The sequence below is a fragment of the Populus euphratica genome, unplaced genomic scaffold, assembly GCF_000495115.2.
Source record: "Populus euphratica unplaced genomic scaffold, PopEup_1.0 scaffold20.1, whole genome shotgun sequence".
In the NCBI taxonomy this organism is placed as follows: Eukaryota; Viridiplantae; Streptophyta; class Magnoliopsida; order Malpighiales; family Salicaceae; genus Populus; species Populus euphratica.
Window position 1 is genome coordinate 108,821 of NW_011499854.1, and position 20,296 is coordinate 129,116.

General features: G+C 31.1%; 1 protein-coding gene across 1 annotated transcript; it reads right to left on the reverse strand.

The window, feature by feature from the left end:
* Window positions 1-9,311: 9,311 nt before the first annotated feature.
* On the reverse strand, window positions 9,312-12,363 carry LOC105122443 (laccase-2-like). Its single transcript, XM_011021543.1, has 6 exons — window positions 12,134-12,363; window positions 11,880-12,031; window positions 11,517-11,761; window positions 11,284-11,412; window positions 9,844-10,806; window positions 9,312-9,725 (listed from the first exon to the last, which is right to left on the reverse strand). The coding sequence occupies exons 1-6, from the start codon at window positions 12,254-12,256 to the stop codon at window positions 9,595-9,597; spliced, it is 1,743 nt and encodes a 580-aa protein (XP_011019845.1). The 5' UTR covers window positions 12,257-12,363; the 3' UTR covers window positions 9,312-9,594.
* Between the last annotated feature and the right edge of the window lie 7,933 nt (window positions 12,364-20,296).

Below are 20,296 nucleotides of genomic sequence, written 5' to 3' on the forward strand. Positions count from 1 at the left end.
TATCACATGTACGGCAAAGCATTATAAAATTATATTCATTGCTAGAAATATTATATATAAGAGGGAATATTATTTTTTAATTACTGTCTCCAGAGAATATTTCTAGCAATGAATATAATTTTATAATGTTTTGCCGTCCATGTGATAGGCTCACTTGACCTTTCTTCCTTTGACTACTCTAACCTAGGATATATATATATATATAAAATCGAATAATCACTAATACTAGCAGGGAGTTGTTTTAGTTAATCAACTGCAATATGATCATTTATCTATAAATTAAGATAACTTTATACCAAATAAATTCTAGTAAATATAATATTGAAAAAAATAAAAACAATATTAAAATAAAAAAAATACATAGCAGGTTTGTGAGGAGGGGTAAAATTAAAATCCCTTTTATTTTAGATTTTACTATTTAGGACCCCCGCACTCCAATGCAGGCCACCTCTAATCACGTGTTCGAAGTTATAAGATGCATTGAGAAGGAAACAGCAAGGAAGAAATTTTCACAATGTACGCTGAAACAATCGACGAACGAGGAAGCAAAACAGCAAAAGTAGGATGTCATGACATGACATGATCAACACAAAACAAAGTAAAGTTATAAAAGGTTGCATGGGAACGTGATTTAACTTGGATTTTAAAAAAAAATAATTTATTCTTATTTTTATTAAAATTTAATATAATTAAAAAAAAAATAATTTATTTTTATTTTTATTAAAATTTAATATAATTTATATATTTTAGATCGTTTTGATTTGATGTACTAATATTAAAAATAATTTTTTTAAAAATAAAAAAATTATTAATATATATTTTAACATAAAAAAATATTTAAAAAATAATCCTCATCGTATATTTAACATGCTCTAGATAGAATCAAAAGCTTTAAACAAAATATTCTATATGAACATAGCGGAGCCATGTTTTATTAGAAAAAGCGAAGACAAAGATGTCATTGGCGCTGTCATACAGAAAATGCATCTCATGGTTTGGAGTCAGGCATCAGGCAACAAAGACAAGAAATAAGTTTCATGCGTTGAAGTGAGAAAGAACTTGAAAGAGGATGTGAAAATGGAGCTCGAGTCACTAATCTGTTCATGCCATATTCATCATTCAATGGATGGAAATTAAAAGGTGATTGCGATTTGCACAGGGTCTTGATATTAATCTACATCGCTTCAAAATCCCTCATCCATGATGTCCACACCACTCTCATGAAACTCTATTGCTGATAAACTAGAAGTGTAAACAAATCGCTTCACTGTCTTTGAATTCAAGCAAGCCTTCAAGATTCCTGATGTTCCATCAATTGTTCTCTTGGCTACTACTTCCTCAGATTCTTTGTTTACAGGGTAGCTAAATGAAAGCAATTTCTCTCCTGCGCTCCTGGTAGACTTGTTTGAAAGCTATTTCTCTCTTGTGCTCTGTTCACATGACAAAAGTTTGTCATGATCCTAAAAATTAATAAAATTTGAATGGCAGGATCTGGTGTTATAGAAAACCTCAGAATTGAATCACTACGCCCCTTCTTAATTTTCACTCGAGAGAAATTCACTGAATAGCTAGGATTAAGACACTTTTTTTTTTGACAGCTGCTGCTGGAGCTTCACATTTTGCAGGATCCACCAAAGGAGGGATGGGCAACAACTAACAAGTTTAACAACCGTAGTTTTGCTTACGCCCCGTGTATTTTTTTTCTTAAAGATTTCTGAAGTGGGCAGATCACAAATTTGCACGGATCAAATTGATGAAAGAAACCATGAAAACTAGCAGAAAGCTCTGGTTTTGGGGCTTCTTAACTTCGGATATTGATTGGTTTATATCTAAAGTCTTCACCCCAAAATATGAATTCTTGGCTCACGAAAAGAGATGAGATGGGAAAATAATTACTCCATCAGACTTAAAACCCTAGGAGGAGGAGGGTTTTTGATCCGTAGACCTAACTAACTACTAACAATTAACTATTTTTTCATGTGCATCAATTCCCCTTCCGCGAGCATAACTCTTGCTTCTGGTACTGCATAAATGTTCTGTTGTTGCTTCCTTTTCTCTGTATATGAATGATCAACTAAATCTCTCCCATCACCATCACCAGCCATGGTTCTCCTACGCCCTCCTAGTACACAATATTGGACAAGGAGCTTTATGCATGTAACCAACCTTGCCTTCATGGAACAAGAAATTTTGTTTTCCTCTCATGCTGTACCATAGACTTCTTTGAGCCCTCCAATCAGTCAATATAAATACAACATATACACGGTCATACAACTGTCAAATTGTTGCTTCCACACCCGACCGCTCTTCCTACTGTAACTGCTGAGCCTCCTGCAGAAAACATTGAAGCACTTCACCTAAGCATGCTAAGCGTGTTAAAAGAAATAGCAGCTTCAATTAGCGCATTAATTATAATACCCTAGGCATACTAAGTTTGCTGTGGAAAGATAATTTTTTTTTTATCACAAACATATTGTTTTGATTTTTTCTTAAAAATACTTTTTTAAATTATTCATGATTAAGCCTCCCAGCTTGAAACTGAGTTTAATAAATTCTCGAATCAAATTTAATAATTTTAATTTTTTAAAAAATGTTCACATGTTGAAACAAAATTTATTTCTCAAATCTAATAAAACAACAAATTATTTATTTTATGTTTAAAAATTATTGAGGATTTTAGTTTTCATACTTCAATTAATATATGAAATTTGAATGATGACGAGTAAAGGTATCAAAGAAGATTTTACAAATCATGAAATAGCCATTATTAATCATCCAATTTCAGATGATGACCTAACACTTTATGTGTTAAATGATTTAGGTTTAGATTTTTGAGAGATTGCAGGACCTATCCATGCCAAAAAGTCCTCTCTAACCTTTGAGGAGTTACATGATCTTTTGGTTGGCCATGAGGCGTATCTAAAACGCCTGGAAACTACAACACAAACCATGGTTGTCTCTGCCAACTACACGAAAATAAAGCAGTACATGCAAGGAGGATATAATTAGGGATCGTCACGACACAATAGACAACACTCTTAGCGTGGGCCTCGCACTTTCAGTCCAGGAAGAAATCCTAATTGGGCTCATCATGACAGACGCAGCTCAAATTACAACATTGGTAGGTCTCCTAATTTCAATTGGCGCTATCAACCCAAATGCCAACTTTATGATCAGTTTGGTCAGACTACCAAGTTCTACTCCCACTTAAATTCCTCAAATATTTTTGCAAACCGTGCCACAGCATCCACGAGCAAAGATAAAAATTGGTTCCTTGATTCCGTAGCCTCTCATAATATCACAAGAGATCTTTTTAATTTATCTATTCATTTTGAATATGATGGCACTGACGAAATACTTCATGGTGATGGTTCAGATTTGGTAGTCTTACATATTGGTTCTTTGGCTTTATACTCCCCCAATCAAACTTTCCTTTTACGTAATACTCTCTGTGTTCCAAATCTTTGCAAAAATTTAATATTTGTTCATCATTTTACCAAACAAAATAATGTGTTTGTTGAATTTCATCCCTTTTATTTTCTTGTGAAGGACATGATCATGGGGGCTCTACTACTAAAAGGAGCATGTAACGATGACATCTATACCTTCCCTACATCCATGGTCCTTGTCTTCTCCAAAAAGTTTGTTAATGTTCATATTCGAACATCACTTGATGGATGACACAAGCGCCTTGGACATCCTTCTACTAAAATCATTCATAGTCTTGTCAAAAACTTTTCCCTTCCTATTACATCCAATCAAAAATTGTCTTTATTATGTCATTCTTGCTCTATTAATAAAGCACATCAATAACCATTTCGTGTCACAAGTCTTAAAAGTTAGCATCACTTGTTATTATTTACACTGATATGTGGGGTCCCGCTAGTTATACTGGTCTTGATGGATTTATATATTATCTTATCTTTGTGGATCATTATACTAAATATACATTGTTTTACCCAATGGTCATAAAATCCAGTGTTTCTACTATTTTCTCACTTTTTACAAAGGTTGTGGAAAATTGTTTTCAAAAAACTATCAAAACACTGTATTTTGATAATAGTGAAGAGTTCATTGCTTTAAAATTATATCTCTACTTCATGGCATATCTCACTATACCACTACTCCATACCTCCCCAATAAAATGGTGTTTCAAAACGTCGCCACCGATATTTAGTTGAAACGGGCCTCACTTTTCTCCATGATGCAAATCTTTATTTTTTGTATTGGCCATATGCTTTTCAAACTACATCTTACCTTATCAATCAACAACTTATACCTCTTCTCCATAGAAAATCACCCCTAGAAGTTCTTTTCGGTTAACCACTAAATTACCTAAAGTTAAAAAAAATTTGGGTGTATTTGTTACCAGTTTACCCGGCCCTATAATTCAAATAAAATGCAACCAAAATCCCAAACCTGTATTTTTCTCGGCTACTCTTTAACGCAAAATGCATACAAATGTTTTGAACCCACCGCAAAAAAATTCTTTACTTTATGACATGTGTTATTTAATGAACATAAATATTTCTTCAAACCATCCACTCTCGTGCCTTCTTCTTCATCTTACACAACTTTAAAGTCTCAAATATGACTTCCCCTCCCTCATGTTCCTTTGATGTCTGTTTTTTCACCATCAGACCAAACCCGTCAACACTTCTTCTTCTTCATCTTACACAACTTCAAAGTCTCAAATATGACTTCCCCTCCCTTATGTTCCTTTGATGTCTGTTCTTTCACCATCAGACCAAACCCGTCAACACTAGGAAGGTCCACCTGCCATCGTTACATCCTCTTCAGGTAATCTCAATCACTTTTCTGATCACTTCATTCTTCATTGCTTCTAAAACTCAACCCTTCACCCACCTTCTTCACCCAATCTGCTCCCTGCTGTTATGCCTAACTCTTCCTCATCACCTTCTGTTACCACCTCTAGTTTCCATCCAACCTTCCCCACTCCCCTCATTCCTTTTTTCCCGCAGCACCTGAACCTTCTCGTCGCACTCACAGTATGACCATCAGATCAATGAACCAAATCTTCAAACCCAAGCACCTCAACACCATATCCAAATATCCCTTTCCCCAAACCATTAAGCCAACAAGTGTGAGTCAGGCTTTATCTCAACCTCACTAGCGTACTGTTATGTCTTATGAGCTTACTACTCTTATGAAACATGGCACCTGGAACTTGGCTCTACCTTTTTTTTATTGTCAACCAGTGGGTTATAAATGGGTATTCCACACAGAACACAAAACTGATGGGTCAGTGGATCGTTTCAGAGCCCATCTAGTCGCCAAAGACTATTATCAATGTCTTGGTGTTGATTACAAAAAGACTTTTAATCTCGTGGTTAAATTAGTCACCATCAGGGTTGTCCTATCTATTGTTGTAATGCATGCATAGGTACTGAGGCAAATAGATGTTCACAATGCTTTTTTAAATGGTGCAATAACTGAAGTTGTGTTTATACAGACCCCCGGCTTCAAGGATTTATCCAAGCCTCATCATGTTTGCAGATTAAACAAAGCACTCTATGGCCTTAAACAAGCCCCACGGGCTTGATATACAACTCTTAAATCTACTATCCTTCAGCTAGGTTTTCATAATTCCAAGGCAGACTTCTCTTTTTTCATTTACAGGGACGACTCGACTCTCTATTATCTCCTCGTATACATGGATGACCTTGTCATTACAGGGAATACTCTATCTTTTGTGCATTCTGTTATCCAGCAACTTAATACACTGTTCTCTCTAAAAAACATGGTTTCACTTCATTATTTTCTAGGTGTTGAAGTGATTCCCACCCTATTCAGGTTGTTTTTTTCTCAGCATCAATATGTTCATGACCTCTTAGCTACAACAAGTATGAATGGTACGAAAAATATCTCCACTCCTCTCTCCTCCACTCAACCTCTTAAATTAATTGATGGCACTGGTGCTGTGGATACCTTAGATTTTTGTTGCATCATTGATAGCCTCTAGTACCTTACTTTGACGCGCCCTGATATCTCATTTGCTGTTAACAAACTGTCTTAATTTATCCACCGGCCTGTAATAACACACTGGATTGCTACCAAAAGGCTCTTTCGTTACTTAAAACACATAATCGCCCATGGCATTCAGCTCCGCAAGACTGGCATCACTGCCTTACGGACTTATTCTAATGCTGATTTGGCTGACAACATTGATGATGACATGTCCACCTCTACCTATATCAAGTTTTTAGGTTCCAATCCTATTTCTTAGAGTTTCAAGAAGCAACGGGCTATAGCCCATTCCATAACCAAAACTGAATATCGGGCTTTCGCCACTACAGCCTCTGAAATGGTCTGGTTATCCACTCTAACATAACTAGGTTTTCAACGCCATAATTGAAATGGTTTGGTTATCCACTCTTCTAACATAACTAGGTTTTCAACGCCATAATATCCCCAACTACTATGTGATAATCTCGAAGCAACATATCTTAGTTTCAACCCTGTTAATCACTCACGCATGAAACACATTCAAATAGATCTTCATTTTGTCTGAGACTTAGTACATAAAGGGAGTCTTCAGGTCCACCACGTTCACACTTAAAACCAATTAGCTGATCTCTTAATAAAGCTATTGTCTAGGTAGCGCATTAAGTTATTGCTTCACTAGATTGGTCTTACCAATGGAAGCTCAATCTTGTAGAAACATATCAAGGAAGATTCTGCAGATCATGAAACAACGTACAATTAGTCTACAATCATGCTAATTTTTCTGTCATTTAATTTATAATTATACCTGATTCTATGCTCAATAACTATGGCTGTAACGATAACATAGATTTAGCATAGACTTTCAAACATTCCTTAGATAGACTCTGCTATTGTAAATATAAGGCACTGCTGCCATCTACTGCAAATTCAAGCCTTGAAGTATTATAAGCAGATTTTATATAAGGAGGAAGGAAGCTGGCCTCCTTAAATGGGGGGCAAATCCTCTCCCCATGAATAAAGCATCTTAATTGCTTCTTAGGAATCTTATGCGTATTCTTAATTTTTTATGTTTGATATAATTGCAAACATGAGGTGATAATGGGATAGTTGTTATAGTTGTGATTTTAAAAAAATTATTTTATAAAAGGTATTTTTATTTGAGGTTGATTTGGAAAATATATATGCTTTGTTAAAATTGTGATTGAAATTTAGGTTGAATAAAAAGTAATTTAATGTGTTTGGTTAAAAATGCTTTTAAAATTAAGGTTATAAATAATTTTAAAAAATATATATTAATATTGATAGTTTTTAATTTAAATATTATAAATTTAACTATTGTTATTACATTATGAAATAAATAATACTTTATATAAAATATTTTTTATTATTTCATTAAACTATTTACAATTTCATCACGTAAATACATCCAACAAGGACTATAATTTTCACAAATTTCTTAAGCGCGACAACATCAGGGAAAGTATAATCATGAATAAAATTGAAATTATGATCAAATTTTGCAAATATTATATCATCAAATAATCTTCGTCTAATTTATGTCGTGTCATTGAATAATGTTTAAGACTATTTTTTCAAATAAAACACAATTAAAATAATTTTTTTTATTTTGTTGGGTCAAACTCGTTTCAATGTATTTTTAGCTTTGAACTAAATCAGTTTGACTGAAATAGTAGAACTATTCACGTAAACAGTAGACCATAGCTCCACTATATATGGGTTTTCTCGGCACAAGAAATAACAAAGAGTTGTTTCTTGTAAACCTGTGGCACAACCATAATTAATGGTGGGACCTGCTAGTAAAAAATTGCTTTTGAAGTATTATCATATAATAATATTTATGGGTGTGGATGAATTTCATTCATTATCATAATACCAAACACCAAACGATACTTTAATCTAGCACCATGAGGGCCCATCCAAGCCTTCTTTAATTTCTCTAACTTTCTTCCCCCCTTTTTTTTTTTTACTTTCTTAATTAACTCAAATGTCTCCCTCATTCTTTAAATAAAACATAAGGAGAAGGAGGTCATGTTTTATGGCTGTCTGTATATCTCAATCTTGATCTTCAACTGTCAATGAAGCTAGGATATGCATCTTCTCTCCTAGTATATATGTCCTATTTAAGCCGTGCTTCAAGCTGATTGGTTTTGAGAATGACTTTCTCAAATTAAAATGCAATTTGAAAAAATAGGCTGTTTCCATACGTTTAATTGTAATATATTTTGTTTTAATTAATTTATTTATTTCCTTAAAATTCATTTTTATATTAAATTTCAATTTTTTTTAATTTTTCTCTTATCATTTTTTTAATTTAAATTTTGTTTATGTATCTATTGATATTTATTTTATTGGAAAAAATATATAAATTTTTTAAAATTTTATTATCTTTTAACTTTTTTATGTCATATTCTCTCTCTATTTGTTATTTTTTTTATTTAAAATAATTTATAAAATTATTTTTTAATCTAATCTTTCTTTGATCCTTTCATCTATAGTCTCTATTTAAAAAAAAATCTTGAAATAAATATTTAAATATTAATAATTTATTTTCTATCTTATTTTACATGACATAACTAAATATTAAAAAAATATTTTTCAATTTAGTTTTCATAACCTTATTAAAACTAAAAAATAATTCATTTTTATTAAATTATTTTTTTATAAAAACCATAAAAAAAATACTTGCATTATTTATTTTTTCACTAATACCTCTATGTTTAATAATTTTGTTAATTAGTATTACTATAATTTTATAAATTCTAAAATTAAAAATTAAATAAATTTTTATAAGTTTTAAAATTAATAATTATGTAAATTTTTAGTGTACATGAATATTAATAATCACAGTAGAAGAATATTGTACTCATTTAGTATTTCTGTTGATTGCCTTTTTCCTTTCGTTTTGGTCCTCAACATATTTTTCTTCAATTGCATAATTTTATACAATGTTTTTGATGTCTTGGGGCTTGATTGTCTCTTATCTTCATGTGTTTTGTAGATCTAGAGATTTTTGTCAAATTTTAAAACTTGAGTGGGGTCTCATTTAATGAGCTATGGTTTGAGATTGCTGTGGAAAGAAAAAATTCAAAGAAATAGAACCAAATTGTAAAGTAATGGAAATACACATAACCAATCTTAAATTTGTGCAAAGAACTGGAGTGGGGTTTTTCTTAATTTCTTTGACTGGCCAATGGCAATTCAAGAATTGAAGTCTGTCAGCACCTCAGCATCAATCAGATGTCAGGACTCAGCTTTAGTTAAAATTAAAGCAAAATAGTAATTATGAGAGGGAAAGCTCGATCGCACCGTAAATACGAGGTAGATGAGCCAAATATCGAATAAATATTATTGATAAGCGTGATTAATCCATCCGATGTATCCAACTGAGCTGCTCTTTCGAATCTCAGTTTTAATTTGACTCTCGACCAAACCCACTAGCAACAAGTCACAAACAAACAAGGCAAAATCAACCCCTTACTTTCTTTTCGTTTTCTCAATTTTACCAGCCTCGCCTTCTCCCTTACGCTCAAAAAAATCTCATAATTATTAAGGCATTAAAAACAAGAATTCACAAATGATGGTATGCCGACCAGTGATCAGCCACAATCAGCACTTCGGAAGGTCAGACGGTGGTGGTGGTATTTTTTGATTCGGTTGGGGTCCATCCAAGACTATCCATGCCATTCGTAGCCCCCAGCTAGTGTGCACATCAAGATGGCAGTGCATGAACCACAGCCCTGGTCACAAGTTTCCACAAAATCAATATTGTCGTCAATCAAGAATTTTTAAGATTCAAGTTAAGTAATTCTCAAAAAAAAAAAATACAAGAATTACCCTACAAATCGCATAACGCACCTGGATTGTCCGCTAGGAAGCGAATAGCGACCCAGCCACCAGCTGGAACTCCTGCCGTGTTCCTTTCCACAGGGTCGACCAGATTAAAATTGGAAGGATCTTTGTTGGGATCATAGTTGCCAAAACCTTGTCCAACCACAAAGAAATTATAGCCATGCAGATGGAGTGGGTGACTTTCGGCACCGAGTATGCTTGTGCCCTGCATTACCAACTCCACGCTCGTGTTGAATGCTAACACCACTGTTTTTGTACCATTGCTAACCATAGTATTATTTGGTGGCGTACCCGTATAATTGAATGGTATTGTTGGGTTCTGAGGAAAATCGGAGGTGAAGACACCATTTGACTGTCCAAAGAAGTAGGATTGGAGAAGAGCCACAGAGGGTAATACAAATGACACATTGTTAATCGAAGCAGCAAATTTGGTATTATTGTTTGGTCCCTGACAGGTTGTATTTTTAGGGCACGGGTGAGTCCCAAGTCCCACAGTGAAGAAGAATTTCCTGTCCACTGTTTGTGGCACATTAGCTGGAAATTTAGCGTTGGCTAAGCTACGGAATTTCTTGGTGAAATTCGCAACGAATCCAGTAGCATTGGTTGGTGGCAGAGTTGGCTTGAGTGAAGGAAGCTTTTTCAAGTGATTATTACCAGATGGATGTTTATAAACCAGGAAACCAGCGGTGGTAGAGTTGTCAAAGCTCCCCATGCCTGAGAAATAAGGCCCGGCAAACATGTAAAAGGTTGCATTAGGGAGATGTGGCTTGGTTTTGAGTAGAACATTTGTAGTTTGGCCTGGAGTGATGAGGAGCGTGTCAGCTTCAAAAGGTTTGACATAAACAGCATCAGCTTCAACGACGGTGAGAGTGTGGTTCGCAATGCTGAAAAAGAGCTCATCGTTGAGTGCAGCGTTGATTAGTCGGAGAAGGTAGGTTTTTCCCGGCTTTACCTTCAGTTTGTATGTATCTGCGAAGATCACGTTGATAATTATTTTAGATATATCAAAATTCAATTTCTTTGAAAATTCAGTTTTTATTTTATTTTTAATAAAATCTCATCACACCTTAAAAAAGAAAATGACATCCGTATTATGATTTACGTAGATTATGGATGCCGTTTCTTGCATGGGTGAATGCTACACTCCATCCAACAGACATCTTAATTTGCCCTTTGACGATAGTATTGCAACTAATCCAGATTAAAGGTAATAATTCTAATTATTAACTATATTCATTAATATTAATTATGTTCTGTTTATTAGATAAAAAAAAAAAACCTACATGGTGCATGCGTAACATGCCCTTAATTCTGACCTTTCTCTTGCAACTTTACACTATTGCATGTTGTAGGTGGTAATATCAACCGCATTCTCCCTTGCAAAATATTAAAAAACCGGAAATGGCTGGCGCAGTCACTACTTATAATCATCAAGTGAGATTTTACCTTTAGCAGAACAATTGTATAAAGGCCCTGGAAGGCCATTGATGGTGTACGCATCTGAAACATTTGGACCTGCCCCGGTTTGAAGAGCCTGGGCAATTACAGCTTCTGGATCTACATTAAACCATTCTCCTGTAATCCCGAATTCATTAGAGATCGATTCTCTGTTGCATAGCTTAAAATTTAGGGAGAGAAAAAGAATAATACATTGATATGCTAATGAATTAATTAGTTACCAAAAAGAATGGGGATTTCCTTGTAGGGTTTCTTAAATGGGTAGGACTCATTGAGCTTTGGTAGAATAATAATGGGTCCATAGAGTGATGATCTTAGCCATGAAATGTGAGCATGCCACAAGAGTGTTCCTCTCTGCCCAGTGATGGTGAAATTGTACGTATATGCCTGGCCAGTTTGTATGGGACATTGTGTTATGTAAGCTGGACCATCTGCCCAACCGCTTGTTAGCTGCCTTACACCATGCCTATTCCCTCATTCAAAATAATCATATTAAAGATACCTCGAAGCCACATAAATATTTATAATGCAATAACTTATAAATTGATTTAACTGTTTGATAAACTATACATATATATTCATACCAGTGAATGGTGATATTTTCAGCAACATGATTGACCACCTTAACTAGAACTTGATCACCTTCCCTTGCTACCAGGCGAGGACCTGGGAACTTTCCATTTACTGTCACTAGGCTCCTTGTGTGGCATAATCTCGTAAAATTCTTGTATGTGATCTTTTATTAATCATATCAGGAAAAATAAATAAAACAAATTAGAATATGAGGATAGAATTGGCAACAAAAACTTTGAAATTGAAGTGTTAAAGATTTATGCACATTGAAAGTGTACTGCCTTGTTATGGCCGCTGCAAAGTCCGGCACTAAAGAGAAAATGAAAAAACAAAAGAGCTGCAGAGCTGCCATTGAAGGCAATACTGTGGGACGCGGAGAGTTGCCCATTTCGGACCTTTCACTGCTTTCTCTTGAAATATGTCTCTTACACACTGTTTGGTAGGGAAGAAATTGGAGGAGGAGGAAGCTAGCCAACGGATGAAGAATGTATGGAGATACCAATTGACAAGTATTATATAGAGAAAGAGATTAGGTGATGCGAAGGAAGGAAGATTAAATGAGGAGCTTCATTCACTTCAGGTGATAGTTGAGGTGGTCACACTTGTCTCCTCTGCTTTGCTTTTCTTGGTTGAGCTGAATTTTAGAGTGTTCATAAAGTAAGATTTTTCAATAACTATCTATTTAAATCTTGATTATCAGAATAACCTTTCCTTATTGGCTCATTCTAATCACACGAAGTAGACTACTGCAACAACAAAATAAACCATTAATAAATTTAACTGGAAGAATTAAGCTTATGCTCTCTCTCAACAAAGTTCATGTCCATCTCTGGATCGACGGCAGAGTCAATATGCCTAATTCAATAGAATGTACTATTCTGGATGTTTTGAGTGTGTGTGTGTGTGTAATAATAATCATCGAGTGTATATATTAATTAAAAAATAGTCCTGAAAAATAAATCACATATATTTGTGCGTTTTATTTATTATCCAATGCCTCCCAGCTTATTCACACACCCACATTGTCTCTAGGAAGGCAATTATTTTCGTTCCTTGGATGTTATCTATTTACCAAAATCAAAATTCATAAGGATGCATGTAACAACAGACTCCAAAGTAAAATATATTAATCCTCCTCAAAATAAAAGAAAATCGAAAGATGATTTTACTGTTCTTAATTGTCGGAGTATGAGTGTATAGTTTTGATAATTTTACATTTAGATTTCTTATAATTTTTTATCGTAACTTCCAATTAAATTTAAGTTTGAAAATGAGAGTAGGAAGCGAACTCCTAACTTGAAACCAACACCCCTTGTTCAATGTTTAATGAAAAGATGGTATATATTGCATTGCATTTCGAAGTTGCACAAAGGAACTGATCATCAAAACTCTCAACTGAATAAAGAATCCAAAAATATGAATGATGTCTTGTAAAAATCTTATAAATTGCATGATTGTTGATGCGATCCTTAATTATTAGGCCTTTAGCTTGTTTTAGGTTAAATTCCGCGATCAAATCTCAATCTATCTATGGCTGCCTTCCCCCCAAGCATGGGAATTGTGATAAGTACCTTTTGCACTTATAATGATATATTACAATGGTGATTAATTGGATAGAAGCCACTTCGTGCAGCAATGTTCCTGAAAGTAAACATGTGAGTTTTCTGAGTCACTACACCTTTTGAATTTACCATACACTGCCTTCCATTTAATTTTTTCTTCCCAACAATTTATTTGGGAGTAATTATTGTATTTTAAAGTATATTTTACTTGAAAATATATTAAAATAATATATTTTTAAATTCCTTTTGATATCAGCATATTAAAATAATATAAAAATATTAAAAAAATATTAATTTAAAGCAAATAAAAATCTAAAAACATTTTTAAAATATAAAACAAATAGGCCTTAGTCACTTCCCTTCACTTGATATTCGTGGGCCTTTCTCTCCCTGTTCCCTCTTCTCTTTTTCCGGAGAGAATACTCTACCTGTTCTGTCTTTGAAACCAAGGAATATTATATTCATCATATATAATTATAATGACACGATGATTTACATGTACGCAATGATATTTATATATATATATATATAGAATTAGGTTCACGTCCACCATTCCGAGTCAATATTATAACTCAATTCTCAGCATCATTATGAGATGGTGGTCGCCTGTGAACCCTCGTGTTTGATCGATGGGTTCAAGGTCTGGCTAAAAGCAGAAGACGACAACCAAAACCATCGATCCGTACTTGGGATATTTTGTTGGTGAAGTTGCTTTTTGGCAACTCTCTGGAGGAGAAGGATGTGGCAACTGGATGGAAAATGATGTCTGCCCTAGCTAGCTCTAATTAGGATTGGGTTTTGAATGGCTGCATTGTTTAAGGGTTTAAGATGTCATTTCATTAGTCTTCGCGACAAAAGCAATCATACAAATTCCAGCTGGCCCCAGCCTGAGTTTGGGGGATGCATGTAATTCATTGGTCAATCAACACATCCTATCTCATTATGCTGTGGGTCTACATTACTTTTTAATAAAATATTTAAATTATTTAATGAATTGAAAAACAATTAATAGCTTGGATTATAGTCCAACTAACTAAATGAATTGAATTTATAATAAAAATTGATATATAAATATAAAATTTATTAAATAAAATAAAAAATAAATATTAAATCTATATAAAATAAAAGGAACAATTAAAAATCTACACACAAGACATGTTATAGCAGGGCATCACCATCTTAAAAAATGTGATGCCGTTTAGTGAGTTTTTATAGGATTAAACACAATTAAAAAAAATAAGAAATATATAGTTAGAAAAGTAGTGTAGGTAAGAGAGTTACAGATAATATCTTTTATTCGTATACGTCGTATATGACTCTTTTTAAATTATAAAATAATCTATAAAAAAATTAAATTAAAAAGTTAACAAATAATAAAGAAAAAAAATATCTTAAAGATAAATTGAAATTTCAATAATGACATTATAGATATTATAAAAATGATCTTATGATTATAACAACTTTAAATAAAATCACTAACAAAGATCAAAGTAGATCATATGAGTTATACTAAGGTTATCTTTTAGGAGCTCATGTAACTTATTATGTTCATTGTTGGTAACTTCTATGGTATTGTTAGACTCATTTCGTTAAAAAGTTTTTAATAGTTCTAGTAGTGTTGGTATTAAAATTTTGGTGTGCTTTCAAGATTTTTTTTTTTAAATTTATAAAAAAGAAGAAGAGAGAGACAAAAATAATAAAATAAAGAGATCTTAAAGATGCATCGAAGCCTCGATGATAATATCATCAATATCATTAAAAAGTCTCGGTAAGTTAAATCCAACACACTAAAAAAAATCATCAACAATGATTAGAGTGAGCTACAAGAATAACTCAAAGTGAATATTGATATTTTTTGACAGCTTATATGATCCATATCAATTTTTATTAGTGATTTTTTTTAGTATTATTGGATTCATCTTATCGAGAGCTTTATAATGATACAAGTGATATCGTTATCAAAACTTTAGTAAGTTGTTAAAGTTTTTTTTCTCTCTCCTTTTTCATCAATTTAATTTTTTACATGCCATTTTATAATTGAAGAGAATCACATATAATGCATAGAATCGTGAGTTGTAGAAATTATTTTATAACTCTCTCAACTATTTTATTTTTCTAAATGTTTTCTAAATTGAGTTATTTCCTTATATTTTTTTAATTGTGCTAAAATAAAATAAAAACTCAGTTTTATTGTTAGATAGAAAAATAGATAGCAACAAAAAAATATAAGTTAATTCTTGTAGTAGTAGTAATAATAACAATAATAAATAATTTAATAGGTTTTTAAGCAATTTAATCATACTTAGTTGTATTTTTGTTTTAAATATATATTTTTTCTTATTAATGTTTTCATCATATCTACTTTTTTGTTTTGTATTCATTAAAATAAAATAGAGAAGAATGTAAATTAAATAAAAATATTAAATTGTAAATAACTTTCAAAATTTAGGAATTAAATATATAGTTTTTGAAACCATGAAAACTAACAAATTATTTTTAATAAAATAATAAAAGTCAAGTCCGTGTGTTACACTACGAGCAAATTCGGTCCCGCATGAAAATGGGCGTCACACATGTTTGGTTTTTTTAACAGTAATATAATGAGAATGTTACTAAAATTTAGGCAGTAATATTAAAAAACAAATTAGCAAACTGATTAAGAAAAAAATTATGGTGTAAAAAAGATTAAGAAAACACTAATTTGGAAGATTAGATCATCTCAACACATAATCTAAAGATCTAACTAGCGAGGTTAGTAAATACATAAGTAAAATGCGTCACTCATATTTGGTAATTGTCACTAGCATCTCAGAGATTGAATTGTTTTTCAACCACACTTAAGATTTACATGCTGGGTCTCCACTGTCGAAGTACCTTTGAGCTTAATCATCTTTCAGGTTGCTTGATTTTGAGTCACTAACATTTTTTTAATCGTTAATTATAACATCAGCGTCAAGAATAACATTAAATTTTTCTGCGGTTAAGATTAAGACAATTTCTTTTTTTTTTCTTACAATTCACCACCATAGAAAGTTCCTTCCTTTCTAGCCAAGAAATTACTAGAACCAATCCTCTAACACTGTTCTTGGTGGAGTAATGCGAAATATTACCGAACGTCACTACTGCTGCACGTGTAGTTGTTAATGGCAGAAGGTCATATCATGTTTAGTGTACCTTCGCGCTCTTGAGAGAGCGAGTGGTGCGGAAGTATGGTGATTTTTTTCTAGAATGGTATTTTTAAAATATAATTTATTATTTTAAAAGTTAAAAAATGCATGTTTTTTATTTTAAAAAGCATATTTTCCATTCAAATATATACTTAATTTTTATAGTTTCCTTAATCTCAAAACATTATAATATTATTATTAATATAAATTAAATTTTAATAATTTATTAAATATTTTAAATTATTTGATTATAATAATTTTTTAATATAATATTAAAATCTTGATGAGTAAGCAGTTATGATTTTAAATTTTATTATTATAATTTATTTAATTAATTATATTGTAGTATGAATTTGTTTAAGTTTTAAATCTAAAAACTTTTTGTTTAAAAAAATATATTAAAAAATAATATAAACTATATTTTTAAAATTTTATTTAAAACTAAAAATTTAAATTATTAAATTGAAATACTTATTTAATTCATAATTCTTTTAAAAATCTTGAAATTAATTTTAAGCACCCTACTTACAGAAAACAAAGAAAAAGTTAATTGTGCTTTAAAGATTAGACAATCGATAAATAAACAAACAAAACATATTATACCATATATATATCCCTTAATTCGTAAAACTATTCCCATTTTATTTTTCACTCTTTCTCCACTCTCTCGTGGACCGCTTTCTCTCCTTCCAATCTTCTCTTTCTCTCTTTGAAATCATTACCCTCCCATATATTTGGCATTGCTGTTAAAAATATTATTTGTCCAAAATTTATTTTTTTATTTTTTATATTATTTTTATATATTGATATCAAAAATTAATTTTAATAAAAAATATTATTTTTATACATATTTAAATAAAAAATACTTTTAAACAATTACTACTAAAATATTAAACAGTCTCTAAAAAGATATGCGTGTTGATTTTTGTTATTTCTCTTCTTCATTTTTTATAATTTCTTGATTGATAATGTTGTTAAAATTCTTTTTTCACTTTCTCATTTCCCTTTTTTATTTTAAAATTAATTGATGGTTATAATAATTGATTTCTTCCATAGTAATATGTTTATCAAATAATTGGTGATTCAACAATATTATTAGGAAAGCTTTTAAGAGCAAGTTTGATTTTTTTGTTTAATTGATATTATGATTTAGGATTTTATGGTGTATGAATATATTTCGTTAATTCTTTTTTAAATATTATTTGTGTGCATTGAGTTGCAAAAATATGTATTATATAGTTTTTGATAATACATAGATTATAAGTTACATTATAGAATACTAAGTTAAAGATGGATATTACAATATTATTTAAATTGAAAAACATCAAGTCCGAGTCAAATGTCAAATCTCTTTTATACCCTCGAGAATCCTAGAGCAAGCCCATCCATACAACAATTAACGCTGACCTCAGAGAACAAAAAATGTGGAAAGATCATATCGGAAAAAAAAGTTCAATGGCAAGAAAAAATCTGACACTGTGTGAATCCATGGTGCTGATGGGTCTCCGTTCAGGGGACTTGAGATAGTGGAGCGTTGCGCAATTAGTTTTTGTTAATATTATTGATGTTATTATTTGCAATTCAAATTTTAAAAGAGATTTTAAATAAAATAAAATACTATGGAAGTAGTGCGGATGAGCTTTTAAGAAGCGACTAGAGAGTAAATTACAATTACTTACAAAATACAACATTTACCAAAACATCAACCGAAGTTTATTTTCTAAGTTTCATTCTCAATTTTTTTTATTACAGCTTATTATACCTAAATTAATTGCCAGTTTAATAAAGTTTGTTAAGGAAAAAATAATAATAATGGAGCGTTAGAGTATAAAACAAGGAGAATTTTCATTTTCAATGTCAAATTCGCTAGAAAACATTATGTTTAGTCAGCTTACTTTTGATTTCTTATTCTACAGTTTTTTTTGTTTTTTTATAATTTTAATTTTAATTTAAAATTTTATTCTTTTAACATTTCAACCTTTAAGTTTAAAACAAAAAAAGAGTTACTTGGTAATAATAAAGAAGAGAAAACGTTAAGGAATGATTACTTTTCAGAAACACAAATCATCATTATTGGAATGAATATGTTAATATTTTTTATTTAATTTCTTTTTTTTTAAGTGATTCTATGGTGTTTTAAAATTGATAGCTTCTCTGTAAAGATTTTATGATATTTTTTAGATATTTTAGGTTAAAATATATTCAAAACAAATTTTTAGAAGCCCCCACACAATTTTCCACCAACTACAGTGTTGGTCATATCTTGAGGAGCAACCCAGCAAGCAAGGTTGCCCAATTATATTAAAAAGGAGTGGGCGATGCATGAGGTAAAATACATAATCGCGGGCTGGGCTTCTAAGTTTAAGCGCACATAGATTTTTTTTTTCTTATCATTACAGTCGTACACATGTATGTCCCCTATCAACATCTTACCTCTTTCTTGTTTTGTTTTTGTATGACTTTTCAATATTTTTTTTATTGAATTAGTTTTATTTTTAAAATAGCTAATGAATTTTTATAAATTTTTTAGTTGCAAGATATTTTGAAAATATTAGTTTGATTTGTCTTATGAAAAAAGTAAAACTAAAATACATAATGGATATAGAAACTGTATGCTTGTTTATCTTTTGTTTCTAATGAGAAGATTATTTTTTGTTTTTATATTTAATTAGTGTCAACAACTCATTTTGATCTATTATTTTATATATTTCTTAATTTATTTTATATAATATAAATAACATTTTTTAGTTTCTTAATTAAAATAATATTAAGAATTAAGTTTTAAAAACTATTTCAATTTATTTTTTTATAAAATTATTATGTTTTTATAAAGTTATTATGGTTTCAAACTTTTAGGCATTAGGTTGATACTTGATCTTTTTTAGCATTAATGTTTTTATCATATAATTCAAGAAAAAATAATTTTGTTAAAAAAATTATTAAATTCGGTGGAATATATAATGTAGTTAATAAGTTTGCTGAATTAATTTAAATTAATTTAATATATTTTTATTTTAATATTTTTGTAAATATCATCTTGGAATTGTTTTTAAAAAATCAAATTATATTTTCACTAACCATTCAAGTTATTTTTAGATAAGTTAGGTCAATAATATCATATTAAAATAATTTCTAAATAATTTGATTTAAAACTCGAATTAAATGAGAAATTAGAATAATTTTTTTAAAAAAATAAATTGAGTTTAATAATACTATAATTTTTTTCCTTCCTATCGGAATAACCCCTATTGTGAAAAAGTGGCCCCAAACTTATTTCCAAGATAAAAAAAAATTGTAAAAAAAATTGTTATTCCCGTATTGTTATTTGTATATATGCTTTATAGAATGGAAGCCGTCCACCAGGGAGTATTTGATAATTTCTAGTTGAGAAGCATCGGAAAGAGGTGAAGGCTTGAAACCCAACAATGAGAAGTTAATTGGGTTAAGTCTAGACAAGACTGTTTCCTAAAGTTAAAGACGTGGGCTGATTGCTTGAAGCCCAATACGAGAAATAAATGATAGGCCCATTGTAGTGTCCGTTTTCTTAATTTATTGTTGGACCAACAAAATATTCATTGTTTCAAAACATGGTTCCGCCCAACAAACCATCAGACCCAAGTATTTATTATACAGGCCCTGCAAAGAGTCCCACAAGGCATACTTAGTGTTCTTTTAATTCACCCATATCTAGGCCTAGGC

Excerpts from the sequence above, each read along its gene's own strand:
- LOC105122443 (XM_011021543.1), bottom strand. The coding sequence starts at position 12,256 with ATGGGCAACTCTCCGCGTCCCACAGTATTGCCTTCAATGGCAGCTCTG. Across the intron at positions 11,413-11,516 it reads GGAAATCCCCATTCTTTTTG|GAGAATGGTTTAATGTAGAT; the intron begins GTAACTAATTAA and ends TCGGGATTACAG. Across the intron at positions 9,726-9,843 it reads CTTCCTAGCGGACAATCCAG|GGCTGTGGTTCATGCACTGC; the intron begins GTGCGTTATGCG and ends ACTTGTGACCAG.